The sequence below is a fragment of the Haliotis rubra genome, unplaced genomic scaffold (genome assembly GCF_003918875.1).
Source record: "Haliotis rubra isolate DU_JTF1 unplaced genomic scaffold, ASM391887v1 Scf73, whole genome shotgun sequence".
Classification (NCBI taxonomy): domain Eukaryota; kingdom Metazoa; phylum Mollusca; class Gastropoda; order Lepetellida; family Haliotidae; genus Haliotis; species Haliotis rubra.
Genome location: NW_025767446.1, coordinates 304,147 through 320,296, shown reverse-complemented (window position 1 = coordinate 320,296; position 16,150 = coordinate 304,147). Strand labels below are relative to the sequence as shown.

The 16,150-nt window shown below is 39.5% G+C and overlaps 1 protein-coding gene across 1 annotated transcript in view; it reads left to right on the top strand.

Annotated features, from left to right (window-relative positions):
- Positions 1–4,630: 4,630 nt before the first annotated feature.
- Positions 4,631–16,150, top strand: part of LOC124259564 (abdominal ganglion neuropeptides L5-67-like) — a 40,759-nt gene continuing 29,239 nt past the window's right edge. Inside the window, exon 1 of the mRNA XM_046693713.1 lies at positions 4,631–4,713. Within this exon, the coding sequence (XP_046549669.1) occupies positions 4,648–4,713 (66 nt within the window). The 5' untranslated portion in view covers positions 4,631–4,647. The remainder of the gene's footprint in view (positions 4,714–16,150) is intronic.

Sequence of the window (16,150 nt, the reverse complement as noted above, 5' to 3'; positions counted from 1 at the left end):
AGGTTGCCAAATAATAGCTGCAATGTCACCACGAGTCGCACGAGACGAATACATATTTAGCATCTCGTAAAACAGTGATGTGGAGCGCCTCATATCCGATCAACAATATTATGTATGTATTGCATTGAATTTGAACCAGTACTAATATAGTAGTCCAATAAAACAGTACTTCAGATCCATAATACATTATTAAGGTACCGTTATGCCATTTTTGGGATAGATACGTTCATGTTTAACACATAGCGGTTAAAAAACGATTGCATCGAGGACGTGTAACAAACAGGTTGAAAGTGCCTCAGTGTCGCTTGATTCTTCTTCTTCATCTTGACTGGAAGTTTCTTTTGCAAGATGTAAAATAAGCTCGTACTTATATGCTCTAAGATCCATGTAAAAATTACATCGGAAACATGTTTAATGTCCACTGTCAAGTTGTCCGGTAAAATCAGAGAGACGCCATCGGCAAAAGGCACGTATGACGTCCTGTCACGTGATACCTGCTTTCTGCTCATTAACTGTCGGTTGTTTCCGTAATAGGCGGAGATCATTCGTGACTACTCGTGTCATTCCGTCAAGCCGGATGGCGACTCGTACCCCTCTCGAGGCCATGTTCACGACTGGTCGTTGTATAAGCGCAAGCGGGCACTCCGAATTTCCAAACATGACCACTGCTAGAAAACGCCAGTTGATTTATGACACAACACGTAAGTCACTTTAAGTAAGTCTCTTATGTCGTTAACAAATATTAGTAACAAGATAATTTGGAAATAAAAATGAAAATCGATAATCGCAACTATTTGACGTCATTTCACATTTTACTACGCACGATTGGATTGGTTTGCCACGATTCTTGGCAATAATGGCGTACTATGCAGGTGTGAGACTTCTTGAACGTGACGAAAAGAGGCAAGTAGTTACGAATGAGGGGGAAATACGCGTGCGTTTTTTACGTGTTTATTGCGGTTGAACAAACTTTTTGTTTAATTCTAATTATAATCATGGAAGGTTACTTTTAGAATGGTTTTACCCTTATGCAAAGAAAAGTTGGCGTTAGTATTCTCCTTTAAGTCAACGACGTAATTCGAAAAACAGGCCTGTGCCACCTTACTTTTTATGGCCAAAGTAACACCAAAGGCATTGCCATTGCCACGAACAGGGAAGATCCTGGTTACAACTGGTTTTCAGCAGCCCATTCTTCTCGTAAGAGGCTATTAACGGGATGGCCAGGCTCGCTGACTTGGTTGATGCATGTCATCTTGTCCCGTTTGAGCAGATCGATGCTAATGACGTCAGTCACTGGATTATCTTGTCCAGACACGATTATTTAGACCAGTGTCATAGAGCTGGAATATTTCTGAGTTCGGCGTTAAACAACTAACAAACATAACAAAAACTCTTCGTCATTTGCTCGACGACATATGTGTCAAAGTTTAATTAAATTTAAACTTATTGCGTTTTCCAACTTGAGGAACAAATTGGAAGATCAAAGGAGAGATTCATTGTAGGCATATGGCCACAATGACAGACTAACCCTTTGGGTATAACGTTCAAGTTTGGTATTGAGTTCTTGTCGGACGTCAAATACATGCATGATATCCCTTTGCGTCGGAGCCGCTAATTTGTGACTCCAGAATAGATTCCAATAAATTAATTTAATAATGAACAATTTAAAACAAGAACAATACTTACATAATCCCGGGGCGGTGGGTAGCCTAGTGGCTAAAGTTTTCGCATGTCACGCCAAAGACCCACGTTCGATTACCCACACGAGCACAATGTGTGAAGCCCATTTCTGATGTCCCCTACTGTCGGGAATATTGCTAAATGCGGTGTAAAACTAAAAGCACACACCCACTTACATAACCTCCATGTTTCAAATATATGTGTAAATGAAATGCGAAGACATTATACATCAGTGCCAAGAGGAGGATTATATTGAAACAAACAAAATATTTAACGATAAAGGTACCATGGTTCTGTTCTGCACCTGAAGTGTGCAGTGTTTCAGTGACTGTCTTCAGCCTAGTAGCCTGGGCCTAGATTTTTCGAAGCTCTCTTAGCTCTAAGATAGACGTACGTTAATGTTAATGTATGGCACTTTGGGGGCATTTCGACCTTGGAATAAGCCGCAGCAATGTTCCAGTGTCAGTTGGAGGAAATCAGACAGTCACACAGTTCCATCAGTTTGTTTTCCCCAAAGAACAAACTTCTTAAATTCTTGAAACATAATTGCTATTTGTTTCAACATTTGCATTTATTTATAAGGTTCGTTTCTGTCAGGAGTTGACGTTGCTGTCCACAGAAGAATTGAGAAATTAGACACTTAAAATAAAATGTTTTTTACTAATGTTCCATTTATTGTCATAGCCAAGGTGAGGCACTGGCACTAGAAGACACAACACGACAGGAACTTGACAAATGTATTACCAAGGTGAAGTCTTTTAAGAAATGAGGAAGATGATAATTCCATTTCATTTGTGATTTATTGAATCGGGTTCCTTTTTGATGCAGTCTGTACTTGGCGTTCACCTGCTGAAGGAGCAGCTATTACCCTTGAGATTAGCTGACAAATATCTGACACGCTGTCATCCGTTAAAGATGCATGTCCTCACTGTCATCATCATTCCCAGGGCCATGTGCAGACATATTGGTTCTGGTAAGATACTGAATATTTTTGTCAAATCGAAAGCATCCATTACACTGTGGACAGGGGGCTCTATGATATATATTATAATTTTAATTTAGGATTAGATTTTTGTGCCAAGCGTATTTTTTCTGCGCATTGCCTTTTGTCGGCTTGATTTGACTGTTTTATAGTTCTGTTATAGTTTTTACAGGCCGTAATAAACATTTTGTGGTTTGTATCGGATTTGTTTTTGCCAAAGATACGCTTACATTTATGATACTGCCACTGTATGACACAATACAAACGCCACTTAAATAAAGTTCTAAACAAGCGAAGAAGAAAAATACTCGATTTATAACAATGTTTCGATAAGAATTCTAACTACTCATGGATTATGCCTTGTGACTATTATTCTAATGTTTTTTTTATGATTAAATACATCTGAAATACAAACGCCACTGTTAAATAAAGTTCTAAACAAGCGAAGAAGATAATCTATCTACTCCCAACATGTATTATACTCCCGGCACCGTATCTTTAGCTTTGGCGGTACTCCCCTACACCCTTGGAAATTAGCTCACCCGGGAAATCCGAAATATAAATTTTAGCGTTCCCGGAAGATCTGAAAAATACACTTTAGCCTTCCCGGCACGACACACCCAGGACCATGTGCCGGCACGACACACCCAGGACCATGTGCCGGCACGACACACCCAGGACCATGTGCCGGCACGACACACCCAGGACCATGTGCCCGCACGACACACCCAGGACCATGTGCCCGCACGACACACCCAGGACCATGCACATGTACAAACGTTTTCCAAATGTTACAATGCTGAATGTTGTGTTCGCAACACTGCAAACTTACATCCATAAAGACAACCACCATACCTGTATAGAACTCATCACCATCGACTAAACATTTCTTGTGTGTTACCGTTTAGTTATATAACTTTCGTTTGCACGACATAGTTGAAATATTGATGGCTGCAACTTTCCTCTTTGTTGAAGGTATGTGGAAGTTATGTGACATTTGCCTGTGTGATCTGGGATAAAAATGTCAAAGTAAATGACTGGCAAACGATTTCCCATTTGGAATACTTTGTACTTTGAAAACCGATCGTACAGAAGTGTAAAAAACAAATAATTGGTCGCTCAAGAAGTCCTTGTTGGTTTTCACTTGGCATTGTCCCTTCGTTATGTTTCTCAAATTCAACGCTAAAGTTCAGAATGAGAATATTTATAGAGAGCGTTTCAATAATTGCGTTGTGCTCCTTTTTGCATATTAGCACGTTAAGCCATAAATCGAAAACTACATGTTTTTCCAATCGTCTCATATTGTGACAATGTCACGTGATACACCAAAGGGCAGAACACGTCGGCCTGGAATTGTAGCCCTCCAATGGCGACTACGTGGCCTTGGAAACCTTCAGATGCTTGTGTTTCAAAAGACAAGCTCCAGTGAGTCAAGTATCTAAATATTTTTCTGAGGAATTTACCCAATCGGATCGAAGATAGATTTCAACCAATTTGTGCGGTACTCGTGTCACGTGATCAAGGTAGCAGACGTCAAAGTCACCTCCGGCGTTTTTCGCAGCGGGAAAGTTAATTGATACTTCACGAGCGGTAATGCAAGTCCTCCCACATACAAACACATCACGTCAGAAGCCAGGGCATCGCTATTCACTAACAAATTAAAGAGGCTCCGATTCAATGTTTTATACGAAGCTTGTGATACTTATCACATTGATTGTCCCTGTTTGAGATAGCGGGGAACTGTCACGCATAGGAAGACACAGTTGTAAACCTATTGTCCAAATTTACCCTTCAGTAATTAAATCCGCTAGAGAAAATCTTTATCTGGCTCACAAATACAAATTTACAGCCTTTTCATTGATATTTTTAAAAACAGGGCGGGGGACCATCATCAGCGAATGACTACTCCTTGACATTTTACGTTGCTAATGTAAGGTTCTATATTTAGCCCAATTCTGTTATGTTTAAAAAGGGGGTAGCTGCCCATGCCCTCGCTGACTGACCACAGGGAGAGCAGAGAGGATACCATCTTAGCCATCAAGATGTGGAAGGTTAGTTGACTCTTGCATAGTTTTCTGTAGGATTAACTATCTTGCTAATCCTGTGATGGCCTAACGCCTAAGGTGTTAATCCACTTTAAAAGGTGCACATAAAGAGCTGTTAAGTGCTTTGATCATCTTTTGATAAACTCCATATTTTATTCAGGCATATTAATTGGGAAGAGTATGTGCAGGTAGCACGCAATGTTGTAATGAATTATGTGACTGTAATGGACAATTTTGAACTAAGATACGGGATTTGCACCCTTGGGCACATTTAAAGTAAAAACCCTGCATGGACTTTACGTGCCAATATGTCGTAACACGTGCCAACAATATACTTTATTGTTTATCCTACTATTACTGATATATGACTCCTTTTATAACAATTAATTCTTACTGATACCGATTCTGATAACGTTCTAGAACTATCATCCTTAACGGTTTTTTGAAGTTGTAATAAGTTTAAATATGCTAGAAACAATTGTTTGAAACTAAATCCGCTGGAACCCACAGACAGTCATTAACTATACAAAGGTTAAAATCAAATATTCAATTGATAAACACAGTAACCAAAAAAACCTTGCAATAGGTACACGTTTACAAAAATGGTCTGATTTCTGATTTCAAAAGTGAAATAATGTCCTTTTTTGGAAACCTGACAGAGATTTGTGCTATCAGTTTTAGCAACTCGGTGCGAAGTGCAGTATGCGATTTGTCCGTGTTTGGGATCTCACGGTCGTCCATGTTTGAATCCTATACACACCCTGGAACATCATTCACAGATCTCACAGTTTCAGTAACATTTTTTGGTCTGTCTTGGGAAAGCAGGTTCAAGAACGTGACGAAAACTGTACAGAGTTTAAATATTGCAATATGTGATATTTATCACATTTGTAAATACCGTGGTGTGGTGCAAGTGTGGAGGCTTGGAGGAGGGCGTTTTGGCTCCACTTGCAATGTCTTCATTTAGAACTGCAAAGAAATTTGAAATATTGTCTTGAGAATTTTGGAACATTTTCATGAAATTGCCAGCAAACCTTCGTTGTTTTCAATGCTATCGTACTGTCCTCATGGGTTCCACCAAACTGGTTCACGTCTAGGGACATACTTCGAGCTTCCCTGACACATCAAGCTGACACACCGATATAGGAATAAGTGGAATGCTATTGTTTGGATGAACTCAGCTCACTCACTCACTGTTAGGTAGATTACAGTGTGTGTTGACGTTCAACCAAATTCACTCACTGTCTCCTTATACAGACTAATTTCGGACGTATAGCAGAATCAAATTAAGAGGTATTGCGAAAGTAAGTGAATAAGGTCTGCCGTTCGACCCTGCGTTGAGATTTCTTAATACGAAAGTAGAAAGGGTTTAGTGGTTTCTATTTCAAACAACGATTCGGACGTTTAATTGTATCAGACGGAGAGTTATGATTGAAGTAAGTGGAAAGAAATCCACTGTTCAAACTGCACGAATGAATGGTGTATTGCAAAATTGATTATTTTCACATATAATTGGTCTGCAACGTTTTGGTAATGTCCAAGGTCATGAAAAGGCATGAAACACATTTTCGTAATCGTAAGAAACGTCTACTTATATCAATGTCCATGTATAATGTCGACAGCATCATATGCATTGTTTAGAAATCACTATGAAATAGTTATGGTACCAGGTTGTGACGAAAAGGCGAGTATTTCTTGCCCCCACTGGTGGGACCCATCGTAAACAGACATGTTCGGACAATCAGTCACTATAAAATATCAGATGAAATTCTTTACGGAAACACATCTATCGTGTGTCTTTCTCATGAATTCAACCTTAAAAGTTCTCTTTACTGTGTACAAAGTAAAAATCATTTCTACTTCTATAATACTCCTATATAAACAAATCAGATTATTTTCATGACGATTTCTGAATTGTTCTCCGGATAATGCAGACTATCCACCAAACAAACTCTATGTCATTTATTATGAAACAAACTGAACTGGTAACTTTTTAGCATATCATGATGCGACGTTTTGGTATAGATTGTTATACCGTTGTCATGCAAGACAGTTCTTGTTACTCATGTTATTATGAGATGTCAATCAAAAAGATAAAAATATATTGATGTCAAATTCTTTCCTGTCATGATAGGGCGGTGGGGTAGCCTAGTGGGTAAAGCGTTGGCTCGTCACGCCGAAGACCCGGGTTCGAATCCCCACATGGGTACGATGTGTGAAGCCCATTTCTGGTGTCCCCCGCCGTGATGTTGCTGGAATATTGCTGAAAGCGGCGTAAAACCAAATTCAGTCAGTCAGTCAGTCCTGTCATCATATTCTGGCGTAATAGGAAAGCAGTTAAGCCGACATGTCTTTATATATTGACTATATAAAATCGGGTAAACAACAAAACTTTGCAATTGGTACACGTTTACAAAAACTGTTCATATCTGACTGCAAATGTATAAACTATGTCTTCAACTGCTTTCATGTAGTGGTTATCGTTATTTATTGTTGAGATTAATGTATAAATAAACATCTGGGGTACAGCTACTCGACGTTTAACATGAGAAATCGAAGTGTATGGACACCATAGGGATTAGTCAATGTTTCGCCGAAAGAGGGAAATGAACTTTCCTGGTACCTATCTCACTAAAGATAGGTCAAGTGTGTATTTTTTAATATTGTGGATTATTGAAATTACAATCTCTTTGATAAATAATATGTTGCTAATATCTAACACAATAGCCATGCAATGTACAAATGCATTTACCGACGTTGATTCCCCGAAAAAAGAGTTGTTTTTAGATACACAGCTGGAATAAAATTCCAAAAGGAACCTGCATTGGTACATGTATCAATTTCTAGCACTAAGCCAATCTAGATAGCTTAGTATTTCAAAAATTAAGATTTCACAATAACAGACCGATGCGTTTATGTTAGTTGAAAACAATTCCGTTCTGTGGAAGTTACAACCGCTTATATATATGAGATATTGTTCAAAATGCTTTTAAACGAAACTCGGTCAGTCACTATACCAAAATGCTACTTTGAATCAATAGCGAAGTTTAAATACCTAGATATCTTCATGTACACTGCAGTCTCTAAAACGCCACTTACATATACACTGAGACCCATTAGAAAAATCCCATATCCACTCTAAACCCTCTATCAGTCTTACAACAACTTGTCTACTACATAATGGGTAGGTTAAAAAGCACACTAAAGTACAGTTATCTGACATAGTGAACGCACATGTGCACATATTTTCTCAATACAAAACATATTTGCCAATACATTGCATACTCCTCTAATAAAACATTTAGAAAGTTACACAAATCGATATTGAACTTATCAAAATATCAATAAACCCCCTTCAGGGTTACATATTGTAAATTGAGAACAAGCTAACCAATAGGATTTTATCATGTATAGCTATTAACGCAACGTAATACAAACAGTACAATGACGTCACGCTGAACAATGACATTTATGTGATGTCAAGTTGTGTATCAACCTTTCACTGACTTCTCATGCAACACATTGTTAATTACTAACAGCCACCCTCGCTGTTCCTAGATATACCATTTAGACAGTGTGATTCAATAAATTAGTTCCGCCACATGGTTTAATGTCTGTAATATTTGAAATAATTCGCTGGAGCTAATGGATTATACATGTTCTGGGTTGCGTTGCGAAGTGATCTCTACCACAAATGATCATTAACTGTCATCAGTTAATCGCGCATATAATAATATCATGTGAAATACTTAATATACATTGACCGGGAAACGCGCATAAAGATTATAACTTCGATGCCCAATTGGTGTTAAGTTTACACTCCGATTAAAGAGAAAAGAGAAAAAAAAGAATTTAAAGAAAATAAAACAACCCGAAAACCCCGCAATGGTGGTTACAATACTTTACATTAATCTTAATTAAATTACATTTCCTGAGTTAGACGTATTCCATATTGTACTACTGCTGAAGTGTATATTTTATTTTTAACTGATACAGTCTCATACAATGATGTTAATATCTTTGATAGAGTTAATATCGATCACATTGGACATATTCGTTTTCTTATGAAACTGGAAAGCAATTTCCACGTTATTTGTCCCATGTCTTGGGTACGTTTCACTGAAATTATTCAGCTAACTAAGGTACCTTTCAAAATCGTCACGCCAGGGCCTCATGATAATGCGAGAAACACTGCTATTTGTAACCCTGTAGAATCAAACCCGTAACGATCAGGGTAATAATTCTATTTGGTATTCAGCCCATGCTTGTTGAGTGAGTGAGTAAGCCGTAAAATCTAACCTACTCACTTAGGTCGAAAATAGTGTGAGTAAGTTTAGATTTACGCCGCTTTTAGCAATATTCCATTAATATCACGGCGGAGGACACCACATGGGCTTCACACATTGTACCTATGTGGGGAATCGTGTTGGTGATGACTTTTATGGAGAAGCATGTACATTGTGAATGACCCCCTTCCCCCAAAATTATGTACAAGGTAAGTGACTCCCCCTGCATGTCATGTACAGAATAACCCCCCTTCCCATACTTTTTAGGCATAATGTTTTATGTAAAAATTGTTATCCCCCATAGTACATGTGATCGAGCCGTGATCACATTTTTGCACGTGGTCACAAAGTGATCATGCGCCATTTTCCATTATGACAATGCTCGCCCCCAACACGTCACAAGCTACCTTCCTGAGAGCTCAGAACATAATGCTGCGGCCTTCAAGGTTACCGGATCTTAATTCAGTTGATCATCTGGGGGATGAACGAACGTCAACATCAACCAAAGCCACAGAATCTGCATCAATTACGCTACAATCTTCACGGAGAATGGCCTGCCATTCCAGAAGGTGTCATTTTTCTCAGTTCCAGGAACTGGTTCACTTGACTTTACAACTGCTGTGCATGAAACTGCAACGCAAGGAGTACGTGCAAATATTATTCCGTTAGAGTTTAGCAGACTGCTTTATGTGAAATCAGTCGAAACACAGTTTATAAAATAATAACCTAAACTCACAATTCAAACTTAGGTGTAAATGATCTGACATCACTTCTTCGTGAGACAAGGGAACATGTCCTTCGCGGGTAGGACCTAATTGGTCTTCTTTGATGGTGTCATCGTTAATCTTCTATGACATTTAACCATTAGTTCACTGCGTATCATACAAATAACTGGACACGACGTCATTAAATACTTATGAGGTGACGAGTCTCTTACAATCCCGTATTTCAACATTTTCTCTGAAAAATACCCTTTAGTTAATACAAAGCAAATACGTAGGTCGGTAGTGTGAAATATATATGCTTAGGGATTTAAGTTAAGAGGTAATCTACTCGGGATTGATAATCAGGTAATTCTGTAGATATGAAGCCGCCGACACCTTTCGTTATGGTCTGGAATTCATGCAAATCACAATCATGCTGTGACTTTGTTCACACGAGTGAGCGAGTGAATATCTATAACTATCCATATCCTTATGGGGGTATAACTTTGTTAAATGTGTAAACAAAATCAACAAAACCCTATCTACAGATTCGAGTGAGTGAGTGAGTTGAGTTTTAAACCGATTTTAGCAATATTCCAGCAATATCGCGGCTGGGGACACCAGAAATGGGCTTCACACATTGTATCCATTTGGGGAATCGAACCCGAGTCTTCGGCGTGACTAGCGAACGCTTTAACCACTAGGCCACCGCCCCAACAGATTCGAGGTATCGCGCCCAATCGAGAACAACCTGCGATGGCAGGTCAATTGTTCACTTGAATAACACAGGAAATTATGGATTACAGGATTTATGAATTGCGTCATCAACTATTTATAACCATTTTGGAAGCAGAATTTCAGGCGTAAGAAAACCTTTGAGCAAGAGTAGCGTGACCTGTTTAAAATGTTTGTTGGAAAGAGCATGCACGATTGTAACTCCTAAGTTTTGAAAAAGTCAGTGCTGGAATATTCCTCGACTTGAAGAACGTTATGAAAAGGTGAAAAGGCGACTATCTTCATTGTTTTTAAGGCTCTGTATTCAACAGACATCCGACGCAGGCTTCTTTACAGCTCCGACTCTTCTTTTAGTTAGGTTTTTTTCATATACTGGTTTTACGTGTTCTTTTTACGGTCTCGTGATTGTCATATTGTCAGAATACTCATTTTGCCTATACTCTAAAAACAAACAAACTCAATGTAAAGGTTATATATAAGCATGTCGGCAAAAAAGTTATGGGCATGGCTTGGGGACATAATATTCGGTTGTCAGATATTTTAAAGTCGGTGTCTATTTGGAGCATGTTGGCAAGTTTCAATTTCTGAACAAGCGAATCCTGTTACGGGATACATATTCCTTTGGCATCCAATACCGAATACACGGGTCATCTCTTGGACAGCTCTTGGATGTTTTACAGAATATTTCCTGTACACACTTCAGAGCAGATTGTGAAATGACGTTTGTTGAAATGAATTTACTCATAGATTTCAGTTATATAATGGAACGGTTCGCATGCAATAGGTTACATGTTTTATAACACTACCCATAAAGTTAGAATGTGTGTTGATCGTGCTATTGACTTTTCAATAATTGGACACGTTCACTTTGACTTCTCAATGCTGATTGGTCTCTATAGCCAAGATACATCACAGGCTTCCATTCACTGTTGGAAAAATACGATATGACGTTATGCATTGTCCGTGAGTTCACATGCTGTCATCTGAAAATGGAGTGCTTTCAGTGAAGTTCATCTGTAGGTTGGACATTTCCATTCTTCATTTTCTCTTTTGAAATGTCATTGAATAATACATTAGAATAACAACACGACATTGCGAATTATCTGGTTCTCATCTATGGATACAGTAAGTTGATCCCCAAAGACGTGGATTAAAACCATTTATTCAGTCGGGACAAATAATGCTGGGGTCCTCTTTGTCTAATCATATCTGGCCCTAACATATATTATTTACAATTTGTGTGTTAAATTGTTCTGCATTTGCCGTAGAGATCATTTCTAGGATTGGTTTCATGTTATACAAACATTCGTTTAGAATATTACTGCTAATATATAACTAATTATGAAGAAGCGCCTTCTATCCCGCTCAGGCAGAACGGGGGCGGTTGGGTAGCCTAGTGGTAAAAGCGTTCGCTCGTCACACTGAAGACCTGGGTTCGATTCCCCCACATGGGTACAATGTGTGAAGCCCATTCCTTGCGTTCTCCACAGTGATATTGCTGGAGTATTGCTTAAAGCGGCGTAAAACTAAACTCACTCACTCAGGCAGAACGGTGTAAACTTCTGGAACACATAGCACCAAACCAACAATAGTCTATTTGTATCACCTTCATGCATATTTCAAATAGTATCACCTTGCTTTGCACAAAGTAAAACCAGGGATGTTTCTCGGGGCATTGCACAACGGATCTTTGTTTCTCTGAATATATAGAATTAATCAAAATAGCTAGAACGACTGGGATAAATACAGAAAATGATCGCCTCAGTAGTGTTATTTTATTGCAGCTTCGATGTATATTATACGTATGTATGTTTGTTGATAAATATGTGTGTGAGTGAGTGAGTGAGTGAGTGAGTTTGGTTTTAGCAATATTCCAGCAAATATCACGGCTGGGGACACCAGAAATGGGCTTCACAGATTGTACCCATGTGGGGAATCGAACTCGGGTCATCGGCGTGACGTGCGGACGCTTTAACCACTAGGCTACCCCACCGCCCCTGATAAGTATGTAAGTGATGGGAAGTGGTATAAGTGTTTTAGCTTGTTTGCCGTTTAATGCCACAAAGGTATTTTCCACCCATATGACGTCAGTGAATAATTAAGTCTTGACCAGACAATCCAGTAACTGGCTTTACGAACATGGGAAATGGGTTGGTTGGTGGGTTTGTTGTTTAACGCCACACTCAGCAATATTCAATCTATATGGCTACGGTCTGTAAATAATCGAGTCTGGACCAGATAATCCAATGATCAACATCATGAGCATCGATCTACGCAATTGGGATACGATGACCTGTGTTAACCAAGTCAGCGAGCCTGACCACCCGATCCCGTTAGTCGCTTCTTACGACAAGTATGGGTTACTGAAGACCAGTTCTAACCCGGATGTTCACGGTTTGGCAAAATGGGATACGATGACATGCATCGCCCAATCACCAGCTTGACAACCCCTTAGTCCCCGAAGGGGCTGTGGACCACTTCTAACCCTAGGTTAACGCGCACCGAAGGTTGTAGCGCCATACTTCCTGATCATGTGTGCTTTATAAAAGTGCTAAACATGTGAAACCTGCAGTACTCCGGTTTTCCCTCCTCACACACCAGAATACTTTCCAATGCGGCCTTAAACTCAACTCACCCATTCATTGTATAGAATTACATGACGACTTATTTCAAAGATGTATTGATTTCCCTACCTAAAGTCGAATGTTCTTTAACCTATATAGAGGTCGAGATTGGAGCTTGCCTATCTCTCTGAACAAATGTTAAAGAAAGCTTGAATGACGTTTATGGTCTGTCCATATCAAACCATTTGAAAGATGTCTTACTTACGACTCTCAGAGGAGCAGAACCAATGCCGGTTTAACTGACACAAGTTCAGATTAACTGACGTTCCATTGCATAGACGTAAAGCATGGTGGTAGTACGGTTAGCACTATATGTCACACTCATGCCAGTCCACTGAACACAAGGTGACAAGCAGATAGAGCGTCTATCTGTGATGTATACAATAACTGACGTGCACTACACTGCGCTAGTGATGTTCCTACGCCAGCTTCAGCAACATCAACATCAACAAAGGTGAGTGATGCCGTCGTATGTTAACCCCAGATCGATATCCTGTATCCAGTACATACGCGGATACAGGAGTGTGGGATTGTGAGTGTATGCGTGCGTGCGTGCGTGCGTGCGTGGTAGGGTGGTTTGGACTGGTGCGCATAAGGGATGTTATGTGATAAAAAATCACATTTGTTCTTTTTGCGAGCATATATTTTCTATTTTTTCCTTCACTGCTCCTCTCCTCTTTCTCCGCATCTATGTATCAGTATTGCAACTTGTTCAGAGGTACGTGAAGATCTTCTTTAGAATTGGTTTTCAGCAACCCATGGTTGCCATGAGAGACGACTAACGGGATCGAGTGGTCAGGCTCGCTGACTTGGTTGACACATGCCATCGGTTCCCAATGGCGTAGATCGATGGTAATAATGTAGATCACTTGATTGTCTGGTCTAGACTCAGTTATTTTTACAGACCGACGACATATAGCTGGAATATGACTGAGTGAGGCGTTAAACCACAAACAAACAAACAAACACATTTGTTCAGTGTCGCAGTTCTACTTCAAGAATTGGCATGTATGACAAGTGCCGTTTATGAGAACAGCTGTGAAATTGTCAGACATGTCAACTGGTCGACATTCAGGCTTTTATATGCTAATACAGAGTAAAACAGTGTAACTGTCATCATTTTCAACGTTTGTGGAGCTTTCATTAATCCCTGTATTGGGTTCACGCGTATGCACTCAAAACCAACCGAAATAACAAATAAAAACTAATAATACAATAACATAAAACAAAACATCAGAACACACACACACACACACACGCGCACACACGCACACACACACGCACACACGCACACACGCACGCGCACACACGCACGCACGCACTCACAAAATAAATACAATAAAGATATAAGAAAATAAAATGAATAGAAATTACACGTAAAAGGACGCGACTTTACTAGTAGACAATACCTGAAATATTACCTGTAACCTGTAATATTAACTGTAGTACATGACGGCAAGATATACATCACAACAAGTCCTTTTATTTCGTGAATATATAATCCCACTTGACACTTGCTTATGCATAAACAGTCTTTTTAAAAAAAGCATTTGTTCTATTTTGAAGTAAGGCTGACATTTGTGTTAATTGGAATGAAACAAACATCCTGATTTGTGAGTCATCAAAAAGTCCCGACGTCGCAATCGGCCATCTAGTCTTTCAATCTTGAAACCAAAAAAGCAACTGTGACTCTCGAAATTGAGAACCTTGGACTGCATCATCATCTCCTTCCTCATGTACATCTACAACCACGGCTGTCAGTGGGGGCTCAGTTAGTTATATTACACCAGTGAAGCTGAACAAGTTACAAAGAGCGCATGGAATTGTGTCTAAGACTCGATGTGTTTTCTTTATTATTTTTTGCTTTATTTGTTCAAAAGAACTAAACAAAACAGCTACACAGTTACATCTTCACCAGTGTAATGACATCCCATGACGCCGTTTTAAACATTGGTTAAAGTCACTTCAGTGTTAGGAAATCCGAAACATGTCACTTGACATCTGACTGGGTGTTCGTCTTATGGTTTTAATGACGGTGTTAAGTTGATTCTATTCTCTTCCTGCGAGAAGCCTCGTCTATCTAACGTGTGATCAACTCGAAAGATTTTTAAAATGACCAACCTGAGTGTTTTCACGATGGGTGAGTGAGTGAGTGAGTGTTTGCTGACTCTGTACCCTTGTGGGTTTATCACAGCGTTGCACTTCAGTGATGATAAAAACCCAACCGTGGCATGTCAGCGGCGTTAATTACAGTAAATACGGATGTGATGACAGGCTAAATACATGTGCCATTATCAGGATGTGTGAATGTATGAGCAGCGGACCCTGCAACTGAGGAAAGGAAATTAAAATATGTCGGTTTCGAGTGGATTGAAGTAGAACTACATGTATTTAAATTGAAAATGCTATCAGTCAGATTTACCGTCATTCAAGCATTTAATCGTTTGATTCATACGTTTTTAATAAGTAGATAACGAGCATGCTTGTCTTTGTTATTTGCATCACCCAAAGATGTATGCTACAGCAAACAGAACAAGTGATAAATTTACTGCTGCGAATGAAACGTAATTACATGGAAAGACAATTGTTTGAAGGTATGTCGACAATCAACAGTCATAAGAAACGCACCTGGCACATTTAAATGGGATACAACACAAGAATGGATTTCGTAATCAAGCTCACACGCGGCCATAAGTGTGTCCACCTTGTGCATGGATGCATGTCTGGCACCTTCGCCTCACTGAGGCCGCTAAACGTCTGTGAAAGTCCTGGTTAAGATCATTCCAAATACGAGGAAGGATTTGTCCGGGTTCCTGCCAAATTGTTGCAGGATTCGGATGACGTTGTAAACGTCTCTCCATTTCGTCCCAGACGTGTTCAGTTAGTGACAAATCAAGGGGTTGAGCGGGGTATGGTAATACATTAACATTGTTCTGATTAAGATTCTGTTGTACATTTTGAAACAAAGGGCCTGGCGTTATCGTCACATATATCACAAATAACGTCACAGCAATCACGTTCCCCTCCATCACAATCATTGTCGTCCTTGCTGCAACTGTAGCCCCCAGTTCATTACACCTAAAGCGCCTTTGAG